General features: G+C 37.5%; 2 protein-coding genes across 2 annotated transcripts in view; one reads left to right on the top strand and one right to left on the bottom strand.

The window, feature by feature from the left end:
- Positions 1-3,215, top strand: part of LOC121322345 (alpha-1,6-mannosylglycoprotein 6-beta-N-acetylglucosaminyltransferase A-like) — an 81,368-nt gene extending 78,153 nt beyond the window's left edge. The window contains exons 16-17 of the mRNA XM_041262185.1: positions 1,189-1,346; positions 2,911-3,215. Coding sequence (XP_041118119.1) covers positions 1,189-1,346; positions 2,911-3,109 — 357 coding nt within the window. The 3' untranslated portion in view covers positions 3,110-3,215. The remainder of the gene's footprint in view (positions 1-1,188; positions 1,347-2,910) is intronic.
- A 5,525-nt stretch (positions 3,216-8,740) lies between these two features.
- Positions 8,741-25,227, bottom strand: part of LOC121322346 (transmembrane protein 163-like) — a 31,809-nt gene continuing 15,322 nt past the window's right edge. Inside the window, exons 3-8 of the mRNA XM_041262186.1 lie at positions 21,471-21,514; positions 20,759-20,850; positions 17,178-17,274; positions 12,355-12,466; positions 9,296-9,437; positions 8,741-8,869 (exon numbers count right to left, since the gene is read on the bottom strand). Of these exons, the coding sequence (XP_041118120.1) occupies positions 8,809-8,869; positions 9,296-9,437; positions 12,355-12,466; positions 17,178-17,274; positions 20,759-20,850; positions 21,471-21,514 (548 nt within the window). The 3' untranslated portion in view covers positions 8,741-8,808. The remainder of the gene's footprint in view (positions 8,870-9,295; positions 9,438-12,354; positions 12,467-17,177; positions 17,275-20,758; positions 20,851-21,470; positions 21,515-25,227) is intronic.

Here is a 25,227-nt window from a genome sequence, read left to right as displayed (position 1 = left end):
CTTAAACATCACAGTCTAAACATACTTGTCTATCAAAATAGCAAGATTACTTAAAGCTCTTTATGTAAATACATCAATTAAATCTAATTGCTAGTTCCTTTATCAATGCCTATGCAAAGCTTAAATGTAGCTTAATTAGTTATTCAATTAGCTTAATTAGCTACATTGAAAGCAATTAGATTTGATGTGTAAAAGTGCAGATCAAAGGCTATACTTAACAATCCTGAATGCCTGGACAAACAGCCTGCTGTTCAGAATTGTCCCTTTAAGTTTCCTATTGTTCTGTTCTTCCACGATGAAATCTTCAATTCCCATAAGGAATCCAATAACACAGTTTATGTGTTTGTTCAATAGAATCTTCAATCTCTATAGGGTCTAACACAGTTCATGCTCCGGTAGATTCTAACATGTTTGTCTGAACAAGATCTGATGATTTACAGCAGGTTGAACCAGTCAGTATCTGCCACGCTTTGTCCTGTTGCTGGTCCGTGCAGCCTGTCACGCGTGTCTCTGTGCAGCCTGTCACGTGTGTCTCTGTGCAGCCTCTCACCCATGTCTCCATGCAGCCGTCGGTGCAGCTTAGAGGCTTGTGGTTGAATCAGTACTGTTAAGGTCCCAGAGGTTCTTCGCTCGGAAGCTGAAAGTCTAAGCAGGATAATTGAAGCAAAACGGCATAAAAGCTTGAAAGAGCGACAGCTATTTCTTTTTGATAGTTGCTATTGTTTTCATTCTTGTTTCCTTTGTCCGTGTACGGTCATGTTTTGCATTTAGCTCTTTGTTAAACATCACATGAGCTGCTTTGTCAGAACTTCTTGTTCAGTTTAACAGAGCCTCTTCGGGGGAATGAAAAATGTTTAAGTTAATAAATTTATATTGTGGTTAACATTTTTTATTCTAGGCCCCGACAGATGTCTCAGATGAGAGATTGTATTTTTCCACTGTTTGTGTTATTTATAACATGGAGATTACAGTAGTGAAAAGAAGCTCATCATTTCCAAACACCTCATCTTTGGTAATTTAGCACTTTCCATTCATTGTGTTCTGGATTGAACTGGAATAGGTTGTCATTAAGGGAATGAAATGCATTGGCAGGAATAAATTATTTTGTTTGTCTGGCACACAAAGTGAATTATATATATATATATATATAAAATAAAATAAATAATAATCCCTGTCTTGCGTTTGCAGGATTTCTGCCATGGTCAAGTGATGTGGCCGCCCCTGAGTGCGCTCCAGGTGAAGGTCACTGAACCGGGGAAGTCCTGCAAACAAGCCTGTCAGGAGAAACAGCTAATCTGTGAGCCCTCCTTCTTCCAGCACCTCAACATGGACAAAGACCTGCTCAGGTGAGCACCTCATACAAATACATGAGGCACTAGAGGGTTATTTAACATTTCTTACTGAAGTGAATCAGAGCTAGGGTTGTCCAGTTGTTACTGGCATCAATGTATGACTTAAACAGTAAAACTACCTGTTGATTTTCATAGCCACAGTCCGATCTAGGGCCTGTTTTTCAATTCTAATTCCTTTTTAAAATCAATTTCTAATGCCTTTGAAAGACTTATAATTGGAATTTATATTTTAGTAATATAGTAACATAGTAATTGTTCAACTGCTTTCATTTGAAGCCAATTTAATTTACTAACAAACAGTGACTTCAGTTTAAGGAATTTGCTTGCAGTTGTGAGAAGCTCATTTTAACAGAATGCTGCTGATCAGTGATGTGTTGGGATTGATTCAAAAGGCAATGGGAATTGGAATTGGGAATTTTCTTAAAGTAATTGGAAGTGAAAAAACGGATTTGACCCAAACCTTGGCCACGGTATTGAAAAACAAATACATAATGAAATACCTATAGCCTCTAGCAAACATCCTGTTCACAGTCATTCTCAGTAGCTTTTTAATTGCTGTTGGATGGTGCTATGAAAAAAGGAACATCAGCTATAGGCAGTAATGGCTATGGGGCTTTACAGTGTTTTGTAGTGTTAGCAGTATGACGCTATACTGCCAGCAGAAAAAGCATGATATAGGAGGGGGGCATACACATGCGCATTGAAGGAGCACTGGGAGCTACACAAACCATAAAGCAGCATGAGTGCTCCAAATGAAGCTCTCCATAGCATTTTTAAAAGTAGTTTTGAATATGTTTTTAAAGAAAGTTTCTTATCATTAAAGCCTTGCTTAATAAATAGCTCCTGTAAGATTTGATCCCTTATTGATTTATTATTTATTTGTTTTCTGCGCGACAGCAAAGCCTGAAATAACGCTTTTATACGCCACAGGTAGTAGAATAATCATTCCAATCTGACACAAGGAAAGAAGATTTCTAGCTGTCACTAACTCTAACATTACTGTTGGGGAATGTGAACAAACTGAAAAATATTAACTAAATACTTGGAAAAAACATGGAAGAATGTGGTAAACATACAGTGTATATTGTGTGCGATACCAGGACGCTGCAGGTTTCATGTTATAGTTGTTCAAGAAAATGGGAGATTCTTAATATATTAAACAAATATATTTAATTATATATGCAATTAAATGACCAGAGCAAGTATTGTTTAAACTTAATGTGCATTTTGCTTTACTTTTGCCCACACCCACATCTCACATTATAACCTTAACTTACAGAACAGGAATTGTCTTCCGCTATGTTCATGTAAAACGTTAATGCTGTATGCTGATAGGGCTGCAAGGTTAATAGTGTCCCTCCACTTCAATGTCTTTAAACCCGTCTGTAATTCCAGATTCCAGCCACCAGATGTCCTAGTTTATCCTTCCTCATCTTCTTTTGTGGTTTACAGTGGCATGTTGCTTTGTACAGTAAGCAAGACCTCATTGGCAAGATAAAAAGATCCATTTAAAGATAAAAAGCTGTGGCTGAGTGATGATGCTGTTACTGTTTTTCAGGTACGGAATAGAATGCCAGACCGTGGAGTCTACAAATGACAATGTGGTGCCAGCCTATGATGAAGGGAGGAAGCACTGTGTTTTTCAGGGCGACCTGCTGCTCTTCAGCTGTGCTGGAGCTCATCCAAACCTTAAACGCATCTGTCCTTGTCGGGACTACATGAAAGGACAGGTTGCACTCTGCCAGGGGTGTCTCTAGCAGCTGACAAACGTCATGAAGCAATGACATGAGAGGTCCACACATGTCCACAGCCCAGTAACAGGGACCCACTCTACTGGGCAGAGAAGAAACACACTTGCCTAGTCAAAAGGAAAACAACCCGTATCTTCTCTTTGCATCCTTTTTCAAAAAGGAATGTTTGATGTTAGAAAAGACAATAGAATTATAATTAACCCGCACACAACTTTGAAATCTACACAAAGAAGAATGGAAGAATATCTGGAGAAAATGGAGACTGATGACAAAAGAAGTGGCCACTTAATACACAATTGAGGTCCAGTGATTGTACTGCTGTGCACATTGCAATGACCCAGGCACTAGAAGTTGCACAAACTCAAATCAATCAAACTTAAATAAATTAACAGAAATGTTCGCATAAAGAACTGTCAGACCAGGCTGGCTGTGGTGCTAAAATGTTTAAGGTGGCATTGATGTGTTTTTTGAACATTTACCTATTTGAGAATTCATTTCCATCTCAAATTGCAATGGGGGGCCAGTAAAGAAGGTGTTGGATAACAAAGTGGATCATTTGAATGTCCAGCTTCTATTATCCAAGAGATAAAAAATAAAATAAAAAACCTTTCGACTAGGTTTTCAACAGATGACATCCACAGAAATCATTTAGCCCTAGGTTTGCTGTAGTTTCTCCTGAGGTAATATAAAAAAAAAAAAACTAACAATCTAGAAAAGAATGTTAACTGTATTTGTAAGTGTACAAATCTCATGTTATATAAATGTACTGACTTCTATAGCCAGTTACGTGGAAGAGGGTGTGTAGGGAATATAGCAGTAGAAGTTATAGGTAAGCTGTTAATAAACAAGGCGTAGTCTGTTTACCAAGTGACAATATGCAATATGTATATAATCCTTGTGTGGTTGCATCCACATGTGTCGTGCAAACGTGTCGTATCTGTGCACCTTTATGTTCCACTTTGTAGTCAAATGTCCCCAGTTATGATGGCTGCCTGGTTCCAGTCATCTCTTTTACCTACCTAAGTTAACCTAAGGGCACAGTGAATTGCTTCTGTAAAAGAACTACATTGGGAATCAAAAGGTTAAAGGTCATTTATTGCAACCTCCATTAGATAAGTGCAGCCTGAACTTTCTGCATCGTTTTCACTCTTCTTAAGATGCAGGTGTGAGGCGCTGTTTTTTGGTGGCAGTATTTGGTAACAAATAATAGCCCAAAACTAAACTGTGCTTCACACCCTAATTACAGAACCCCAAGTAAGAAATCTGCCTGGGGCCGTGCCATGTGGAAAGGCAGTGAGCCTCTGGCAGGTAGAGGGGAGTCTATGAACAGGGTTGCTTAGGCTGTTCCTGATGCAAAATGTTTGTTTTTCGTTTGGTTCATATAGGTAGCATTACAGCAAAGAAAGCAGCAGAAAAATCAAACATTTTAAAGTGTTGTAAAAGAAAATGCACTGTCTTGAGGAATATATTTGCTAAAACAATACTGAAGGTATAATTACACTGTATATTGTTGAAGTGGCGTTTGTAAATCTTTTATTTATTTTGATTACAGAATTATTGCTTTAAATTTCTGCTAAAAATTGTAATTTACTTATTTTTTGCAGTTTATTTATGAGACACAAAACTTTTTTTTTAAAGATACTTTATTTAACAAATAATTTAATTGACTTAACTATATATATATATAGTTGGCCCTATTTCTTATGGTATATCCATATTTTTGGTATCCACATATTAAAAAAATAAATAAAACCTATGCATTTTGAGAATAAGTTTTGTTTTGTAAATCTTTTTACTGTAACCTTAACTTAAAAAAGAAAAAAAAATACCATGTGCCTGCCTTTGTTAAATAGGGTTCAGAGCACAGGAAGACTGAACAAGAAAGGTCACAAGCAGGACTATTTGATGGCAGGGGACTTACTGGTTTATAATGACTTGCAATGAAAATGAAAACCATTTTTTATTAGCACCCAACTTGATTTTAAAAAGCATGGTTATTTTATTTTATTAAATTAAGGTATTTATATGCTCATTATTTCTCCAAAATCATCCTTGTATGACTGCTGAGTGGGAACTCAATTACACAGTAATTGCTGCATGTTCTCTTGAAACAGATGTGGGGGGTTTAATGGGAGAAAGAAACTATAAGAAATGTGCCCTATATGTTCTAAATGCCAGTAAGAACTTCCTTTTATATTGTACTCAGTACACAATTACATTCGGCATAGTTTTCTTAGTTTGTTTTATCTAAGTCTTATTATTTCTTGTCGTCATTATGTTGTTGCTTAAATGTTTGTAAATAGAGACAATTACCTGCAGCCAATATACTGTTTAAGTTCATAATGTGCCTTTGATGGGCAGATTTGCTGTTGTTTTGTCCACAGATAGAGCTAGAGAAACTACTAGTGCCTGCTGAGTAGATTTAATGGAATAGTCTGATACCATCTAAATAGTGGGCTTACCTTCAATGAAAAAGAAAAAAAAAATCAATTAAAGAAATAAACAAATAACCTTAACAGCTGTCTACATAGAAACAGATCTTTTGTTTGGATCTGGCTAAGCAGGCTGTCAGTGCTGTTTTTCAGATGTGTAAATTGCTTTGTGAGGTGTAATGTTTTTTCAAGCACCAGTGGATGCATCTGCTCGTTATTGTAGTGGTGGATTTTTCTATCATGCAAGTTTCCCTGTTGAAGACAATTCTTGTAAACATAGAGAAAGCATGCCTGCAAGGATATACAGGATGGAGTGTCTGCTAATCGACAAAACTTGCAGTAAATGTATTGCTTGTGTGAGCTGTCTCCCTCAACCCCTTTCCGATTGTGTCCTGTAGCTGTTTCGGATTTAGAATCCATTTTGCAATTACTGTAAAGCAATAAATATTTACAAGCCTTTATATTATGCGTTTTTCTTTTTTGCTACGAATATCAAATTCCACTCACAATACATTCTTATATTGCAACAGGTCAGCAACATTTCTGGAGAAAAATAGGTTTTATGGGTGTGATTCGTCAGTTATTTTAGTTGCAAATATTTATGGCTTTACAGTATTCCTTTTTAATGTTTTTAGCTTGTTTTAAAGAAAATGCAGTCCTGCAATTTGAATGCGTCGAGTCGGCCTAATGTCACTCCTGTTATTCCTGACAGAGGGCTGCAGCAGTTTGGCACACTCTGAATGTGTGAGTGTTGTCCGTGTCTACACTCCGGCAGTCTCAGTCTAGGTCGGGTAGATTGTATACTCTGTACAGTACTATTTATGAACTGATGGGTTCAGACTGGTTGCTTGTGTATAAACTCAAGTTATAAAGAAAGAAATAAACACAAGTTTTTGATGTAGACTGCAGGATAAAACTTTATTTTTCAATAAACCTTTTCTGTGACACAGAATTTCCACACTGCTGTTCCTTTTTTGTGTGTATTCTTTATAAATATACATTGTCAGTAGTGCTAATGCAGTATCTACAGCTATACATTTAACACAATACTCTTAATGCTGTGCTCTTATAGTACTATAGGCTTTAAGCAGATCAAGCTTTGCTCTGCACAAATTCTGTATATATATATATATATAACAGAAAAATGTAAACAGATAGAGTAGTTTGGCAGTTGCAAACTGAAACACTGGTGTGTGTCTTTTTGTACAGTTTGCCTGACTATTAGAAGTTCTTGTAGACCTTTTACCCAAAGCGTCAACAGATTACTAGACTTTGGTGCCTGTGTACAGCAACCCCTGAAATATTTTATATATCTAATTTGACACTGATGAAGTAAACATTCCAAATGCATGTTCTCATTTTTTACAGGATAAAACCAAACAGAAAGAATGGCCATGATATGCCCAAGTACACCTCAAAGTATCATTCCGTGTATATTGCACGTGAAACCCATAAACCAGTATAATATATTTTATAACATTTTAAGAAAATGCAGAATTCAAAGACTAGACTAGACTAGACCTGGGGTAAATTATAATTATATTAATTATATGTACAATTACAGCAGAATTGTTTGCTAAAATGTCAATTAAAATTTGTTACAATTATGCTACTATAATTAATACTACACAGATTAACATGTTTATTTATTCTAAACAACCAGCAATAATCACAGGCACAAATACAGAAACATACTACTACTTTAGTGTTTGTTTTTTTTCCAAACAAATGGGGTCAGCAAAAGTGGTTGAATATACAATGATTGAATGACAAATACACGCATAATTGAACTGCAATCGATCAAGGTTCAACTACATTTGTACATTTCATTGCACAATTACTGTAATTAACCCCAGGTCTAGAAAGAACTACTGCTAAAAACAGACACAATGGCATGATGATGAATCAGGAAGAGTGAGAGCATTACGTTTCCAGCACATCTTGGACATTGTGTAAATACAGATCCATACATACCGCTGGGATTCCTATCATACATTACTCGCACAAGATCAGCACGTCAGCACATACGTGTGTCATTCACGAATTATAAATTCCTCTTGTTTGTAAACTCATAACACGGGACAACAAATTTCTACAATGGAACTGAACACACTGCATAACTTGATCTCAAACTCCAGCCAAAAGAAACTCTTACAATGTGATTAACAAAGAACAGCATGATCCAAAATAAAAAAAATCTTAACGTCCAGACAGGCGGTCAATAGAAACTGCTATATTTCTCTTAGCAGAGTTTTAACTTCTGCAGATTCTAATGTACAGTATGCAGGCACTATGAATTTGAAACTTAACTGTGGCACAAAACCCATATGATCCTGTAACTCAATCCTGCAGCTACTGGCAGACTGGTGAGATCATCTTTTATAGAGATTCAGGGTAAAAGCAATTCAAAAGTTGTAAGCAATTCTCTTCAAAACTTCTGCTAAAGGAATAAAGCTAATACCATCAAAGCAGCTCGCTCCTGTGTGAAATAATGATTAAAGAGTGCAGTTGCTGTCAGCTACCATTTAAAACATTCAAGTGTGCTTTTCTTTTTATCAGCAATTTATTAAAAGTTCATTTCACCATGTAGATTCTGCTGCCCTTGACCTCCTGACTGATGTCTGAGGGCAGCACATTGGTTGACATTGATTTCCTTTCCTGCAGCTCTGTTTAAAGCTTTTAAATCATGGTCCCTGTTAAAAACCCCTTGCTCTTTTTTTGTGGACTGTTGTACATGACGAAAATAATGAAAAGGGGATAGGGATCCTTTAGTTAAGATTTTAAAAAGTTGAACCCTGAGAGCTAGTCTTTAACTTCAATAGATGACTGTCCAGTGTGGTCTCATATCCTTTCGTGTGCTTCTTGAAGAATAGGTGTATCCAATAAAATATATTCCTTTTAACTCTGTTCATTTTTATATTATTAAAACTGACTAAAAAGAGTGTCTTCAAGAGATTTTAAATGATTCAGCTGAAGACGACATTCAAAAAGACTTGCAGGTGCTGTGTCCAATATACAATCTGATGGATCCCCATTCACTCCACACCACCTTAAACCACTCAAAGGGAGGCAGCGGTGATGCTGCCTTCTCTTTTCCTGCTTGCTTTTCTTTGTGATGACTACATGCTGGGTTCAAAGAATGAAATACTGCAACAATGACAAACTGCATGATAAATGAAATAAATAACACTGGTCAATGTTCCTCTGATTTCCAAATCTTTAATAATGTACAGGGCTGGAAGGCGTGCTTGCTGTCATTGTTCCCAAGGTGACTCATTCAAAGGTTTCATAATTGTGTGTTTGTCTCACCCGAGGGACCATATCAATAAGCAACCTGCAATACAAGGTGAAGGTTTCAGGTTACACAACGATACTGCATCATGTATAATCTGAAGTCAAGGGGCCATCCATCCATCCATCCATATGACAGAAAAACTAGTGTCAGTAAACTGAAATATGTATTGCCACAGGATGCATTACCAGTTTACCTGGAATCAAATCAGTACTCATTGCCCCTTGTGGTTGTGTAATGTGTTAACCAACAGCACATTGGACCATTTGGGCCCCGCCCACTTAGGTGACCACACCCATTTCTGCCCATTTTGGAATCCGCATCCTGCACACAGCTTCTTATAAACTAAAACGAACTCCGTTTAACCCAAGAGCCAAGGTGTTTTGGATCATTCTTCTGTCCTCTGTGGGACCTATAAAAAAAGTTCACTTAAATGAAGTTATAACTGAACATTTTATTTAAACTTACTTTACTCCATAAGCCAAAATAATGAGTCCAATGAGAACTCCTGTCATGCCATCCAGGTACCACACCTTAGGGTGGTGCTTGAAGACCTCAGCGCTGATTAATATGGAGAATCCCATGATCCCTCCAACAAGAGAGTTAAAAGCTGGAGAAAAAAAAAAGGGTGATGAGGAGGGGCTCCTGTGGTAGGAAAATTACAATGTTGCTACTGCTATGATTGGTTAGGGTTTCCATGCTCAGGTTTAAATGCTATTACGGGTTATAAGATTTAGGTATAATATTATAATAATGTATTACCACCATTATGGGTAGTTGTTTGTGAACATACTTCCTTTCCATCCCATATAAGGGATGGAAAGATACTGACTACTAGCTAGAAAGAGGAAGTTCTCTTTATTTAGCAACCGCAAGCTGCATCCGTGGCACTTCACAGAATTGTCACTGACTTACTTATTATTTTAGGGTGCTTGCAATTTAAATACGTTGTTATTGTTGCATATGATTGGTCTCATCTTAATCTTCCAAGTTGTTGCTAATATTGAGTTAAGCTTCTGTGATTGGCTCGCAATAACTGTAGGTTACAAGGTATATATTGTGCTTACTGGCTCTGCGTAGTCAGAGCATAGCTTGGTATTCCTAAAACACCTGTGTGTGTTGAGTGTGCGCTCGGGTTTGCAAACTATTAAACTTGTTTACTCAATCTTGTTTGTTCTACTGAGTCTCAGTCTCACCCGAAGTATCTTATTGTCAGACTAACAGAGCAAGGAACTGCGTTAACAATAGACAACAACCTAACTAGTTCAACACCAATGTCCAGATGCTATTTTCCTTCATTCATTTAAAGGATTTCACATTTTTCATGTAATTTAAAAGATTACACAAGAATTCACTACCCGGGAAGATATTTACTGGTCCTAAAAGGATTTTTTTTTTTTGTGCTGACCCAACAAATAAGCATTACTTGTCATTGTGTTTTGGTGTTACAGGTCAGAACTAGGATTGATTTTCTTCAGTGTGACAGGGCCTGTTATGCAGCACAGGATTAAAATAATTCCCTTTTACAGGTAGGGTTCATTTATTTTACATTTTTATTTTACATGCTTAAAATGTTGAATTCTGGGCCGAATGTAATCTACATTTTAGCTTTAAAACACTCTGATAAAAACTATATTCAACATTAAAATGTTTTTATCCAAATTAAAAAAAAGGAAAGTATAACTACTTTCTCCTCTGACCTATAAAGTGAAATTAACTGAGCTCTTTGTCTCATCAGCACAGCCTCTGCAAAACAGATTTGCTGCCCAGTCAGAACTCAGTTACTAGAGTGACTGGCATTCAAATCTTATGTGCACTTTGAAGTCAGTGTTAGAAAGTATTGGCAGCTGGATAATCATATCACACTCAAAGCAATTTTAACCTTACAGTTATGACTCCATCTCCTTGCCTCCCGTGACGCTGCTATCTATATCTTCAAAAACTGTAAAATCATAATATTAAATGCAAAAAATTGCCCAGAATACATTGCATACTGTGCTGTCACCACATACAAAATGTAATTTGGGAGATCAATTACTTCTAAATGGGACTCGTCGATTATCCGGCCTCTTCCTGTCAAGATTTATCTTCCCAAGAACATTAGGGGGATAAAGAGCTGGCGCTGGCTTTTGTAGCACTCAAGATTATGTCAAACATAAAGTGATTAAGTGAAAAGTGGACTAGCATTCACTGAAGTCATTGTCAATATACAATGCAAGTTGGTTATAAAGCCTCTATATATCAAATGTTCAAAAATTAGGATCTGACAATGATGGATTGAGTTGGAAATATTGGAATTTTGTTAATGTCCCTATAATTGTTATCATCAATGTGGTACTATAGTTTTATTACAGACAACAACTATTCTCTAGTCCCCACACAGTCATTCCCTTCATACATTCTGATCATTTCATGTTGTTATTTCGAGATGAAGTGATTCATTATTTGTTTTTACCAAGTTGTGTTTACAAAAGACAAAGTAAACCCCCTTCCTCGTCAATCTGTGCCAGGTCCTGACCACCCCCACATCAATCTAGAGCAGCCAGACAGGTCTGGGGATATCAGGGCCCTGTGCTGGCTAAGGTAAATGTGTTTCCATGGCAACAGGACTGATCAACAAATCCTTAGGCATCAGCCAAGAGAGTCAGTTTGTGTTCTCCGATATCCAAAGGGCAGTCATCAAAACTGCATTACTCCTCTGTGCCAAGCATCAATAATAATATTATTGAATCCACTCTTGTCAATGGTGTTTTGGACAAGTATTGACATGCACAATACACAACAACAAGTGGTTTTAATCTAACTGTTTGACTGCACAATTTTGACCAATTTAATTCCTTTCTGTCTCAATACCTCAGTCTAGTCTAGTCTAGTCACGCCTACACACAACATTGCCCGCAGCCTCAGAGCATTCTGAAAACAGCCGGATTACAATTTAACTCTAGTGAACACACAAAGGTTGATAGGCAGGGTAATGCACTCCAAATTAGACCAGACTGTTTCCTGCCCTGTTGAAGCCATTATTCATTACCAGGGAGTGATGTAATAAATCCATGTGGAAATAAGATTGCAGCCAAATGCTGAAAATGAAACAATGGATTATTTGATTCTTACTCTTTGTGTAAAGAGAGCAGCACAATTGGGTGAATTAAGTGGTCATCACATCCACCTTTTCCTATTAAATCAACTGCATACAAGTGGTTACTAGAAACAGATCAGTTCTCACACTTGCTTGTTCTGTATTGTGCAACACTTTTTAAGTGTGTTGCTAAGCGTTGTGTAGTTTAGTTACAATCTCTGTACATAATCTCTGTACAACTTTGCTACGAAAGTAAATGCCACTGCTTGGATTAAAAAATCTCCTTCAGGGAGCCAACTCCTTGGTATTATTTAGTGCATTACCCTGCCTATCATTCATGCTTGAAATACTCGAAACTATGGGATGCCTGCAATATTATTAAAATGAATGAACATTGTCTCCATTAGGTGCAGCGAGAGACAGATGCTTCCTTTTCGGAGATACCTACCATCTGTTATCAGAGCTCTACTGGTCAAGATCCTCCCCAGCATAAACTTCACCACAGCCAGAATGATGCAGAGGATCCCACTTAAAATGGAAACACTGAAGAGAAAATCACCCTAGAGAAGAGACAGGAGAAGTTTATTAGTGTTACTGCACATCACTGGTACTCCAAAAGAGCCCTGAAGAGTAGTTTTAGTCACCGTCGCTCGCTTTAAATCAACGCTCAAGACCCAACTGTTCTCTCTTGTTTTCCATGCTCTTTAAGCCTGATATCTGCTATTAGCTGCTATGTTGCTGCTACTATTTCATGTATTATGCTATTATCATGTATTACGCACTTTCCACTGTATTTGATGCATTATGCATAGCATTTCTCTGTATTTTAAGTATTATAGATTTTCTTGTTGTTACTGCATCTTGTAAAGTGCTTTGTGATGGTGGTCCACTATGAAAGGCGCTATATAAAATAAAGATTGATTAATTGCTTGATTGATTGATAATGGTACAAACCACAGCTACGGTTTTACTTGTACTGTGTGTAAAAATAAAAGGCCCAATTTTTTGCGAGTAACTTTCCCTCAGTTACTTCAAGTTTGAGGAAAACAATCCGAAATGAGAAAGGATCTAAATCAGAGTAAAGATTACAGACTCTCCAACAAGATCAGGGTTGTTTTTTTGAAGACGGACATTTGTGAACATCACATTACAGTAGGGCAGTGAGTGAAGTGGCCGTACCTCAGTCTCAATCCCTCTGATAGGACAGGCTGTGGAAATGAAAACTAAGAGACTAAAGGAATGCAGCAGCATTTTGACGAACAAGTTAAATATACAAAGCTTCATGTTGCCAACAGAACTGTGAATGTGGGAGACTACACAGATGTCACATTGTAAATTGAACTAAATTAGAATACAGGATCTGAAGCCTGAAACAGTGGAAAGTTTTTTTTTTTTTTGCTGAATGAGCCCTAGTTTCTGATAAATGGTTGGAATCCTTTAATCAGTGCCGCACCAGAGAAAAACACACCATCTACCTGTGCCTACGTCTATAGCAAGCCAGTTTGCTTGTCATACTAAATGAGGAGAAATGTGCAACTGCGTTACCAAGGCACACCTTGCAATAGAAACCAGGGACTGGCTGAACAACAACAGAGCATCCACTATCTGTGGGTAATATCTACTGCTTCAATTTAATAAGCTAATTTATTTCCCCTACATTTATTCTATAAATATGCCAAATCCTGGCTATTCAAGTTTTTACCTACCTTACACACACTACTGTTTTAAAGAAAATGGTATTTGCAAATTAACAGTTGCTGTCATTTTTTGCAAATAGAGGGCAAGGTGATAACACTTTGGTCTAACACCATGAACACACCTTTAAAAACATGGTTTAATAAGCAAGCCAGCCTAACTATCCCTCACAAACACTGCTGAAGTGTCTGCTATAATCAGAAACTGGCGCTATGCAACTCAAAGCAAATGAAATGTGTATCCAAGTTCAAGGCTTACAAAAATGTAAAATCAGCTAGGTTTAGAAAGCGAGTGCTTGGTTTAAAAATACACTTTAGTAAATCAATGACGTTTTAAATGTAATAGTATTTGGGGTCTTTGAACTTTTAATCAGATAACAAGAGCTGAGAGAGTTCTGCCTTAGTGCTGTCATGAACTATCTGGGTGCAGAACAGTTAAAAGCTACTGCAGTGTTTCTGAGTAAGCCGGAGTTCAGGGGTGCAGAGCACTGAAAATGGCATACCCACAGGGGTTAGACAAGCTGAGACAGCAGTGTTCATCCTGTAAATCCTGATAAAAGCATAGCACCAGGCTAATAGCAGTGTCACAGCATGATACAGCTGATCTCCTGCATTAATATGCAGAGCCTGCCCCCGTGGATCAGCTCTCTGTGTTCTCATCCGCCCCCGAGGTCAGATCCCAGTAAGAGAGGGCAAGCTCATGGTCAGACTGCAGCAGGGTTTTAAAACCCTACAACATGGGACCACTGATGGACTGATCTCTATTTGTGACAACAGAGAGGGCACTTGCTGTGAAAGAAAACCGGAGGACAGCCCTCAGGGATCTGTCATTTCACAGCACATGTTCCACAGGAGTGTGTGTGGCATCTTCTTGATAGGGAACACCTTGTACAGGAATGGCTGTTCTCCTGGACAGCTTGTGTGATAACCACCCACAATGATTCCATGCCCAGGTCTGTTCAGACTCTAGTTTAAGTCATTGTTGTCTAACCCAGTAGCAGCCCCTGTAAAGATAGTATGTAATGCATGCAAGCTTCCATTTGAAACCCTCTGGGCCTCATTTGCAGTAAAGAGCTGGCCAATAAGGCTCCTATGTTGCAGCAATTAATGTCAATGGGTCACATTGACAACGTTTCTTAGCAACTGTTTTGTACAGCTAAATACCTTTTTGCATACAAGAAACCTGTATAGGCTGTTCCTGATAAAGAAACCAACAACCAATAAGGTATTTCAATCTGACCCAATATGTTATTTAGCCTTGCTGTTTTTTCAGGTTAAGCCAGTCTGTGCCAAGTTAAACAAAAATTTAGAAAACAACTGATGTCCAGAATCTTCCTTCGTTATCCACAAACAGATGGATGTGATAAGAATTACATTAGGAATGCTGGTTACTGGAGTAGAAAAAAAAAGTTCTGTTAAAACTGTACTGCCAGTTCAGGCACAGTACAGTCTAGCTTGAATCTCTCAAAGGGCTGACATGGAAAGGTGCTGATGCACGGTAACGTTACAGAAGCTCGCCAATCACTGTTCAAAGTTAAAGATTATTTTTGTTGTTTAAGCAGCTTCAGTGGCACTTCAGTCATCTGCACAGGATCAATAAATAACTACACCAAGATACAAAAATGAATTAAAAATAACCAGCAGGCAAACCACTTCAGAAACTGTACAGACTGATGGTGTTTATTATTAAAGACTATGAAACAAGCGTGCTTGAACATAATTGTAGAGTATGCAAGGTCCACTGGAAGACATTCGCTATGCAGAGTGGCAGATGAACTCTGTTTTAAACCAGGTCAATACCATGCACTGTATGCTTACTGTAGGTCACTCAACAGTGACGCTCCACAAGCTTAATGTTTCAGTCATGTGCCACAACACTATTATAAAATCTGGATATGATATGATTTCTGATATATTTTAATTATGGTGAGTAACATCTGGATGCACCTGTTGTGACACTTACATGAGATTAAAATGAAACGCAATGGAAAATTCCTCAGACCTTTAGTGAAAGCTAACATAATAATCAAGATAACCAAAAACAACTTGCCAGGAAAGAGGTTTATTAATATTTTAACAACAAAAAGGAAAAGTAGAACAGCACTCCAGTGTGCAGTACAATTCAGCCACGTTTATTTTTAGCCGCAGTTTGTATGCGCCAGATTTTATAACAAGATCTCACTTGACAAGTAATTCTCAAGAGCAGAGCACTGCTGCTTTGATTAAGAGAGTCACAGGCTTGTGTCTCAAAGCTTGCAAGGGGCATTTATTCTCAAAGGTTTATATCACTCAGCCAGTGTGTCAGTCTCTGACTGGTACAGTTATCCAGAGCATGTCACAGCCTGCTTCACAATACATTCATAGGAAATCAGAACTATACATGTAACTCTATAGGAAGAACTGTTATTACATTACTGCAACTGAGAAAGATGGTCACCCAGTTGACTCTCTCTGATCTGAACCCTGGTTATCTGAATCATGTTACTACATTGTAACGAAATGAGCGTTGAGGGGTATAAGCAGTGGTATATGTACATCAAAGTCTCTGGAACCAATGTAGCATTTAAAACTGCCATTCCACAGAAAGCTGATAATCCTGGACACTACTAGACACCACTTTCAGTAAGAGTTACTGATGTAGTGAGGTCACCAGATCATGGATTAGTCAAACATTAATCTGCTGAATCTAATTATAATGGTAAAATATAGAATTCCTAACACTTTTGATCAGAAAAAAACAACGGAAAGTGGTTGTCAGCGGAAACGGAATGTCAGCTTGAATTGAGTTTGGTCTCCAAGCTTCAGTAATACACCAAGCAGAGGGAAGGATTGTTTGTTACATTTTAATACTGCAACTTTTCAAGGCAGAGCATCCAGTGATATGTCAGCGTCACAAATTCAGACGATTAATTCACACTTACTGAGCCAGTCTTTAAAACTGAATTCTTCAGTAGCCTTTAAACTTAAAGTAATGCCTCCACATAAAAGACTACACACACAAATAGCATTTTCTCTGTGAAATTCAGAGTTAACTGAAGCAATCACACTTTAGCTTCATCAAGGTTGGTTCATGGTAGGTTGTAGGTGTTTGTGGTAAGAAAGGAAACCTATCAGTAGTAGTCATAGTAGTAAATACAAACTTCATGAAGGTTTACTTTTCCCATATTTCAAAGGGTAAGAACATGAATGCAATGCTGTTTATTTGTAAGAGGAATTTCATTTGAATTATTTGAAATCAGTTCTTGGGAGCAGTAATGTTAGCAAGAAGCACTTTTCAGCCACTCATACTGTACACTAAATGCAGTTTTACTGACACCCCATGTATAACCAATAATGTATTACTCTTAAGACATCAGGAAAGAGCTATTCAATAAAAATGATCACAATGGTACTTGAGCTTCAAGTAACACTGCAACACTGTAAAGACATCTAAACAGCATTTATATGACTACTATAGCACATCAGTTTCTCTTTTGGAAGATTAAAATAGAGAAAGCAAATTGGTTTTAGTCAGATTTATCTTCATATTTGAGGTCAGGGAGCATCATTTTAATGTTTACAAGAGAATGACTCTTACCACTTCAGGAAGCAGTTTGGTGGCAAGGTCATGTATGGCTTTACCCACAATGCACATGGACGACAGGATAAAAACCACTCCCAGTACAACACAGGCTCTGTGAAGAAAATGAAAGCAGTTTAACATATCTATTACTTGCTTTGGAATTCAATGCCAATACAACTTCAAACACTTAAATGTTGATATGTTCTAATTATATATATATATATATATATATATACACACACACACACACACACACACACACACACACACACACACACCCCTTTTCAATCATGCAATTGAGTCATTCATGTATTAAATACTAAAAAAATATATTCCTTAATACAACCTTGATATTTAAATTGCACAAATTCCACACAAGGGTTACAGAAATGTGACCAAGTAATAACACTGGCCACTGTGGAGTAAGGAGCAAGTGCTGTCATAGACTGAAGGGACTTGACATCACTCCACATCTCACTAAGAAAATGTGAAGGCACCAATGGCAGGCACAGTGCACAATGTGGTCATCCAGTGTAACTCCTGGACTCGACTCTCAGTACAGAGCTACTGTAATACAGAATACACTGTCATATCTATAAAATATTCCTATTAACAATGCTGTAACTCGTGATGCTCAAAGTCTGTTTATTATTAAAATAGTTTCATATTCATGAAACTATTTTTGGAAAATTTTGTTCTAGATTTTTTTTTCCCCCTCAACAAACTTATAGTGCCTGCAGTTTCTATCCAAGGAACTGGGATTCTGTTATGAGAGGCCAAACAATATTGAGGGGGTTCCAGGACATAACTCTAATCACAGTAATCTAAGAACAATGCTTGCATGATTGTTTTAATTACATTTTTAGAAATGTTCAAACGGTTTGTGTGAACTCTCTGGAGAAGTTGCCCAGCCAAAACTTTCAATTATAAAATAGATACATAGATTGGAAACGTAACCTGGTACAATTATACACACAGTTGCTGAAGAGGATAGAGGTTGCATTTGAATTCACTGAAACAAGCTCATCCGTGATTAGGAATTCAATTAAATTATTAGACAGTTAAATTGAAAGCACTCGAAAGACCCTTGTGCTCCTGTGGGCTGGACACAGCTCTGTTTGGTATCATTTCACTCACTGAGATGCCGATTTAAAGGGTTTGTAACTCAGAGGTCATGAGAATTCATTTAAAGTGCTGCAGCAAGCCAGATCAGTCCACATGCTCTTGTGCTGCCTGAAATATACAGGGTTAGTACCGGGGGATAAACACAAATGCTCTAACATATGCATATGTCTCCAATATTATCATGCATCACTAGCAAATAGTAATATTTTTGTAGTGACTGACCATGTTTTAGAATGCTTTGTTATACTCCCATATTTTTGCTCCAGATACACAAGGGTTCTGGCGAAACAATACTGCTGTACTATAAGAAATCAGAGTGAGCGCTCTCTCTCTCTCTACACACACATATATCTTATCAGAGTAAATGAAGCAAGTTTTTTCCTGTGCAATCTGTGCTGTGTTAAAATTGCAGCCAACCAATCACCTTAGACAAGGACGAGGGGTTGATTAGAGCTGGGTTTTATTTTAATGTGAAAAAACTCCTGCTACTAAGGATGAAATAATCAAAATAGATGAGCTTGGAAATAGTATTCTTTGCAGAACAAACCGACTGGGGACTTTAAGACACACATGATAAAACAAATGATTTTATAATATTCATCTGGTTAGTAATGTGGCATATTATGACAGCAGTCCATAATTCTGGTAACATGTAGAGGGCATTATTGCTATATAGTCAACAAAGATTGTAGTTTTATTGCTATTTGTAGCAATGTAGGTGTATTCTGAAGCTGTAGTTTGTTATGTTCATGTGTTATCCATGTGCTGTGTAGCGATGTCACTTTCAGCTTCAGGCCATGAGGTCCCATCCAGTTTACTGGTCTGACCAACAGAATCCTATTCTAAACCCAGTACTTGATCCCAGAATTACATAACCCTTCGAGGGATGTTATTATTTGGTAATGTGAGATAAACCAAAATTAAAGCAAAATCTTGAGTTTTATAATCTGTGGTATAAGGATGTAAACAATATGTGCATAGGTATTTATGACCCAACACTCGTAATGCAACTGAGACTTACTATCTTCTCTTCCAATTGTCATGCAGTAAATCTCACAAGGCACCGTATTTAATGTATTTAAAGTTGGCTATGTCCTAATTCCAACACACCCCCTCAGGGAAAAGACTCTTGGCACTGCTATCCCATTAAGCCCAAGATTATTCAAAATAAGCTGTGGCATCATTTATCATGGAGCTGCAGTCAGATAACTGAGCTGAAATACTGAAAAACTGACAGCACCCAATCAGATTACCAGTAATGCTTGCTTTAGCTTTCCAAAGGGCATTGATCCAAAATCCTTCAAACAGATTTCCTGGAAAGTTTTTCAAACCCATCTGGGTATAAAAGAAATAACCAACCATGAAGTGTTTATTGATGTTTTGCATATATTTAGCTAACTTATTTTTATTAGCCATTGCAAAGAAATGATTTACAGACTGGGACCAGTTTCCATTCTACATTTGCAATTGCAAAATTATTATGAAAAATTGTTGTTTTTAGGTCAGCCTGTGTGCAACACAGAGAAATAAAAGATCACTGCTTCCGGTCTACAAACCTGCCTACCCCTTTGATATCTTTAAATTGCTGGTATGTAAAGAGAGCTATGTTATAATGTTTCTTTCTTTTAAAAAATTTCATTGTAATACTAAGACTGTGTTTCTTTTCAATTAGATCTAACAAATTGTACTAGAGGCTGTATCTGGTTTGGCAGATGCTGCTTGCTTTTGAGCAGCAGACAACAGGGTCACTGAAAGCAGGAGATGGCCACAAGTCTCTGAGGGATGAGCCACATCAGATCTCTAATCCAGTCTTTTGTACTCTTTCTCTACTTGTGTGTGGCTTGCACTGATCTCCATTGTGTCATTACACAAAAGCCACCTGCACCATCCTAGGAGTCACGCTTTCACTAAAGAAAACTGGAGCCCTCGCTGCCAGCTGCACTGCCTTCATCTCTGAAACAATACGGCAATATTTTAATACAGTACAAAAGTCATCAGATTTTCCTTTTTTACGATCAAAGGCTATTTTACCCGTCTCTCCATAGAGGCTTTGGTAGCAAAGCCTTACCCAATGGAAATTAGAATGATGAGCCTAAAATACACACAGCCTGACATAACTGGCTTTGGTTGAAAATCACCCTTGCCTGACTGCTGTAGCCCACTTTTGTCCCAACTGTCAGTCACAAATAATGACATTATTGACCTTGGGGAAAAAAAAAAAAAAAAAAACACTTAATTCAGATAAACCCAGTTTCCCCACTGTGAATGGTGTAGTGACCTGTACTGTACATGTACAATGTTGGAGTTCAGCTTTTAAAATTGTGTAGCAAAATAGCTAACAGTTAATTAGCAGCTCAGTAGGGAATTTAGTCTACAGAAGAATCCTGCTGATGTTTCTGGAAATTGATATCTTGGTAATGGTAGGCTACAAGAAACAGCAGTAGCTGTTGGAAAGATGAGTGTGTACTCACATGTACTCCCGGTGTGCTGAGTGCACAGCGGCCGCATTGCTGTAACGCCACAATACAATGATTGAGGACAGAACATCAAGCATGGCGTCAAACTAAAACACAGAAAATGAGTAGTTAGCAGCTTGAAACATGGCAAACTGAAGCTACTTACCAAGTGAATTCAATCAAAAACTATTAGCAATGACCTGTGTTATTCAGCTGTTCAACAGTCACATTCAATCTAATATTACGGGCTATTGAATCAAACTTCCAAAAATACAAGGACATCTCCTGATTATACTGCTGGATTAGAAATAGACCCCCAAAAATATTATTCGACGATGTATTTTGAATAAACGTGCCTATAAAACATCACATGCTATTTTTTGTAATTAAATCCCCCATTAGAGTTGAGTTAAAAGACGAAAGGCAAAGGCTTACAACTCCTCTTAATACTATTGTAAAAACACACAGCTAGTCAAGATATAACAGGTAGTCCAGAGACAAGTAACTAACAATGCTCAGACACCTGAACAGTTTGGAATGCTTCTTATCCAATTAAATTGCAGGATTTACCACCAATAGCGGTGTTGTTCCTTCCTTTTGCAAAGTAGTGAAAGGGATAACCACAGCTTGTATTGACCATTCTCTATAATCCCCTGTAAAAAGGTCTGACCTCAGCTTCAGTGTCACACTAATACTGCAATAAACCAGCTAATTCAGCACTACTCACAGCAAATCCAAACGCAGAAGCACTGTGTCTCATAATGGAAACAGCTGGGAAAAAAACAGAGAAAAAGATATGTTTATACAGCATGAATTCAGTATTCTACAAAGCCATCTGAATTGCTCTCAGACAGAGTATAATTCGGAGTGCCACTCAGTCAATTAATACCTTAACAGTTGTAACAGGAACAGAGAAAGTGTATGAATGAATTAAATTACAGAATGGCTGACTCTCGCTGTGAGAATTCAGTTAACTTAACTATTACCACCTGTCACAAATGCAATATACAAGCACACAACACCCAATAAACCAACTATATTGGAGCGCTGACTCAATGCCAGTATAGATTGCTGTTTTCAATATTGCATTTCACAGAGAATTGTTAAAAAAAAGGAAAAAAGGATGCAGAATAAGTAAGGAATAACGTGAATTTCTTTTTTCTCCAAATGTATTACTGTCTTGGCACTGTCCACAGTTGTTCCATTAATGTAGCAATGCATCTACGCTTCTCCAAAGTCAAACCAGTTTGGAGGTTCAGAGGAAATGCAGACAGTGCTTCTCGTAACCCTGATAAAAATAAAACATTTTATTCATCTATCATGAACAATATAGTGGATCTACAGCACAGTGCCACTGGTCATTGCTTCTCATATGTCACCACCCCAAGTTTCTACACATCTGCTTTTTACATATCTCATTATTGTAATGCGGTGGAAACTAAGCAACCCCACAGCCCACAACAGTGCATCATACAACACTACCTGTTAGAGTACATTCAACCAAGAACTGCGTCAGACCACCACCACCTTTCTTTGCTGTCTTAAGCAACTCAAGTATAAGACTTAATGACCCAGTAGCCAACTGTGCCTCCCAGGCTAATTACTATTTTATGCTGTCAAAAATGAAAGGTCAAGGGAACATTAATACTACACAAGTAGGCCATATTTTGAAAGTTTCTTCCAATCGTTTTAATTAACTCCAATTTTCTGAAAGGTGAAATATTTTCAATGGTCAGTGGTCATAAAATGAAACACAAAACTACTGCTTTCCAAAAATAGGAGTTATTTAAAGACTGGGGTAAATGCTTTGAAAAGAAGGCCCCATAAAAATTCAACGAGTGTTCTTTAAAAGCTGCATTTGAAAAGTGAAGGGACGATACCAAAACCAAACCTGAACCTAACTGAATTGTGAATGCAAAGTATTCAGAACATCGTACCTGTGCAAACATTTAGAAATTATATTGCACTAATTACTCTTTTAGTATCATAGATTAGATGGAGCTGCCATATCCAGAACCAGTTACCAGCTCCCAGTGTTGCCTTGAGAGCTACATGCATAGAACATGTTGTGCACTATACTGACTGGGCAATGTTACTCCACTTTATGTTCTAAATAAGCAGCCATCAACAGAACTACACTATCTCCCCAAGGAACCAGTAAAGTAAAGTTTTGCCAATTATTTTTTACACAATCTGTTTTTTTTTTTTTATGTACATAGAAGTACTTTGAAAGTCAAGTGATTAGAATAATGTATTCCATTAAAAAGCAATCCAATGTCATGGAGGCATTTTTGGCTTGTGAAAACTGCTTTAACTGCAGTAGTAGCACAGTAGACAGGATGCTCTGGATAAACAAGGTATTTCTAAAAGAGAAGACACACACTACAGCAATTGAACACAGTTACAGTGACCTTGGGAAAATAATGAAGGAGCTTGACTGACAGCGATTCAGCCTTCAGTACAACACGACTGTATACATTCATTTGCATATAACTGCATTGGACTATATATAAATAAAGTGAGTGTCATAGAATTGTGGACTTGGTAGGTATTACAACATTGATGATACAAGTAAACCGCATTAGAGACTTCCTCCAGAGGTGTTTTCAGGTTCGGTTCTCAAGCACAGTTTTAAAGACACTGTAGTGTAGATGCAACTGTATTAAGACAATTTAAACCGTTTTAAAATGCATAGTGTGGACAGGGCCATAGGGATTTACACAGTGAGGGATATCAAGATTTATTTATTTTTTTGAGCAGGCAAGGTCATTTTTAAATGTTTTTTTTTTAGTCTCGAGTCAATATGTATGCTCTTTTTTAACAAATGCTGGAGGATGTGCATGTAATGTTAATCTTAGTTCTCTGTACGTTATGTTGAACATTCATTTGTGAAAATCTTTTTAGCACTGTTGCTGAAACATGCTCTGGCAGCAGTTTTTTGTGCAATGGCTTTTGCTCTAAATAAATCCAACCTTTATACTCATTTGTGGGAAATAGCTAAAGGACTGGGAGATGAGAAGCATTTTTTGAAATTTCAGATTAACCTTTGAGAATAAAATTTTTGATTACCAGTGATTTAAGTTTTTTTTTTCTTTTTTTTAATGTTGTTCCTGTTGGCTTACAATTCAAGACCAATTAGATTTTTCTTTCTTATTCAGGTCCAACAAACGCTCCACGTTTATTTATTTATTTTGGATAACCTTATCCTTGCTCTACAAGCACAATACTCCATGCTCAGGATATCAGCTCACTTAATTATCAAAAAGTCTCACTTGGATTTGTGATGCAAACACCAGCTAGACTAGAAGTCTCACCATTTGTGCGTTTCTTAACACACATCTAAATTCAAGCTCAGAATAACACCTGATAAATCTGACAAGCCAAGCATCTGAAACAATGTTAGCCCTTTTACTGAAACACAATCCACAAAGCCTAATGAACTGTTCATTTCTTTAAACCCTGGCTTCAATATTCCAGTTGGTATGATGGATCAATAACCTTAGGACTGGCTGAATGTATGAGGACATGACCCTTTGCAAGTGGATAAACACCAAGACCTTGGATAAGGGCTGTTTATACTAGCGAGTGAGACATTTTTTAGGCTAAACACATGCTTATGATTAAGAACATGCGGAATCCCTAGAACCCTTTACTGCTTTATTACTGCCATAGGTATATACATGCTCAATGATTTGTTGTCCCAAGTACACTAGTATAAGAAACGACAGATCCATAATCACAACATTTCTTGCACGTTACAATTCTTGTACCTTTTGTCTAAATGCAACCTCTCCCTTACAACCACCATACAGTGGTAGGGGCTTGTATTGGAAAGTTCTGGAAAATGTGAAGCTTTAAAAACAAAACACGTGTTGGTGAAACGCGTTTGGAGACCCTGTTTAAATGGATTACAGACCCAACAACTGGTAATGTTACAAACTAATGAGTTTACTGGAAAGCGTACACTTGATTCCAAGAGATCGTAGCGCAACTATGCAGTCTAATTAGTCTCCTGGATAATGCAACACATGATTTGCTTTGTAGCCTCATTAAAAATGAGAAAAAGTCACACAGGAGACCAATTAGGAAGATGTTGCTTTTTCTCCAGAGCTTTGTCCCAGCATTGCTATAATTTATCATTCTTTATCTCACTGGGTCAGTGCTGAAGAACCAAGATGATGTCTATGATTTTAATATGATTTTAACAGACCTCTAAACTTTAAGCACTGTAAAAAGGGTGTTATGTATACTGATCAAAACATTTTGTTTCACTAAGAATGTACAGTTTTAACAACTTTCAGGTTGCTCAACTTGTTCAAGCAGTTCCATGGAAATGTTATTTCAGAGTCTGGAGCTTCAGTTGCCTTATACCCACTAATACAAGATGATTTATTGAGGTCATAAAAACAGCAAGTGCGGCTCTCACCTCCTTCATTTAGTTAAAGCCTCACAAGACCTACCCCCCCCCCCCCCCCCCCCCCCCC

Source organism: Polyodon spathula, chromosome 10, assembly GCF_017654505.1.
Source record: "Polyodon spathula isolate WHYD16114869_AA chromosome 10, ASM1765450v1, whole genome shotgun sequence".
In the NCBI taxonomy this organism is placed as follows: Eukaryota; Metazoa; Chordata; class Actinopteri; order Acipenseriformes; family Polyodontidae; genus Polyodon; species Polyodon spathula.
Note: the sequence above shows the minus strand (reverse complement) of the source record. Positions and strands in the feature narration are given on the sequence as shown.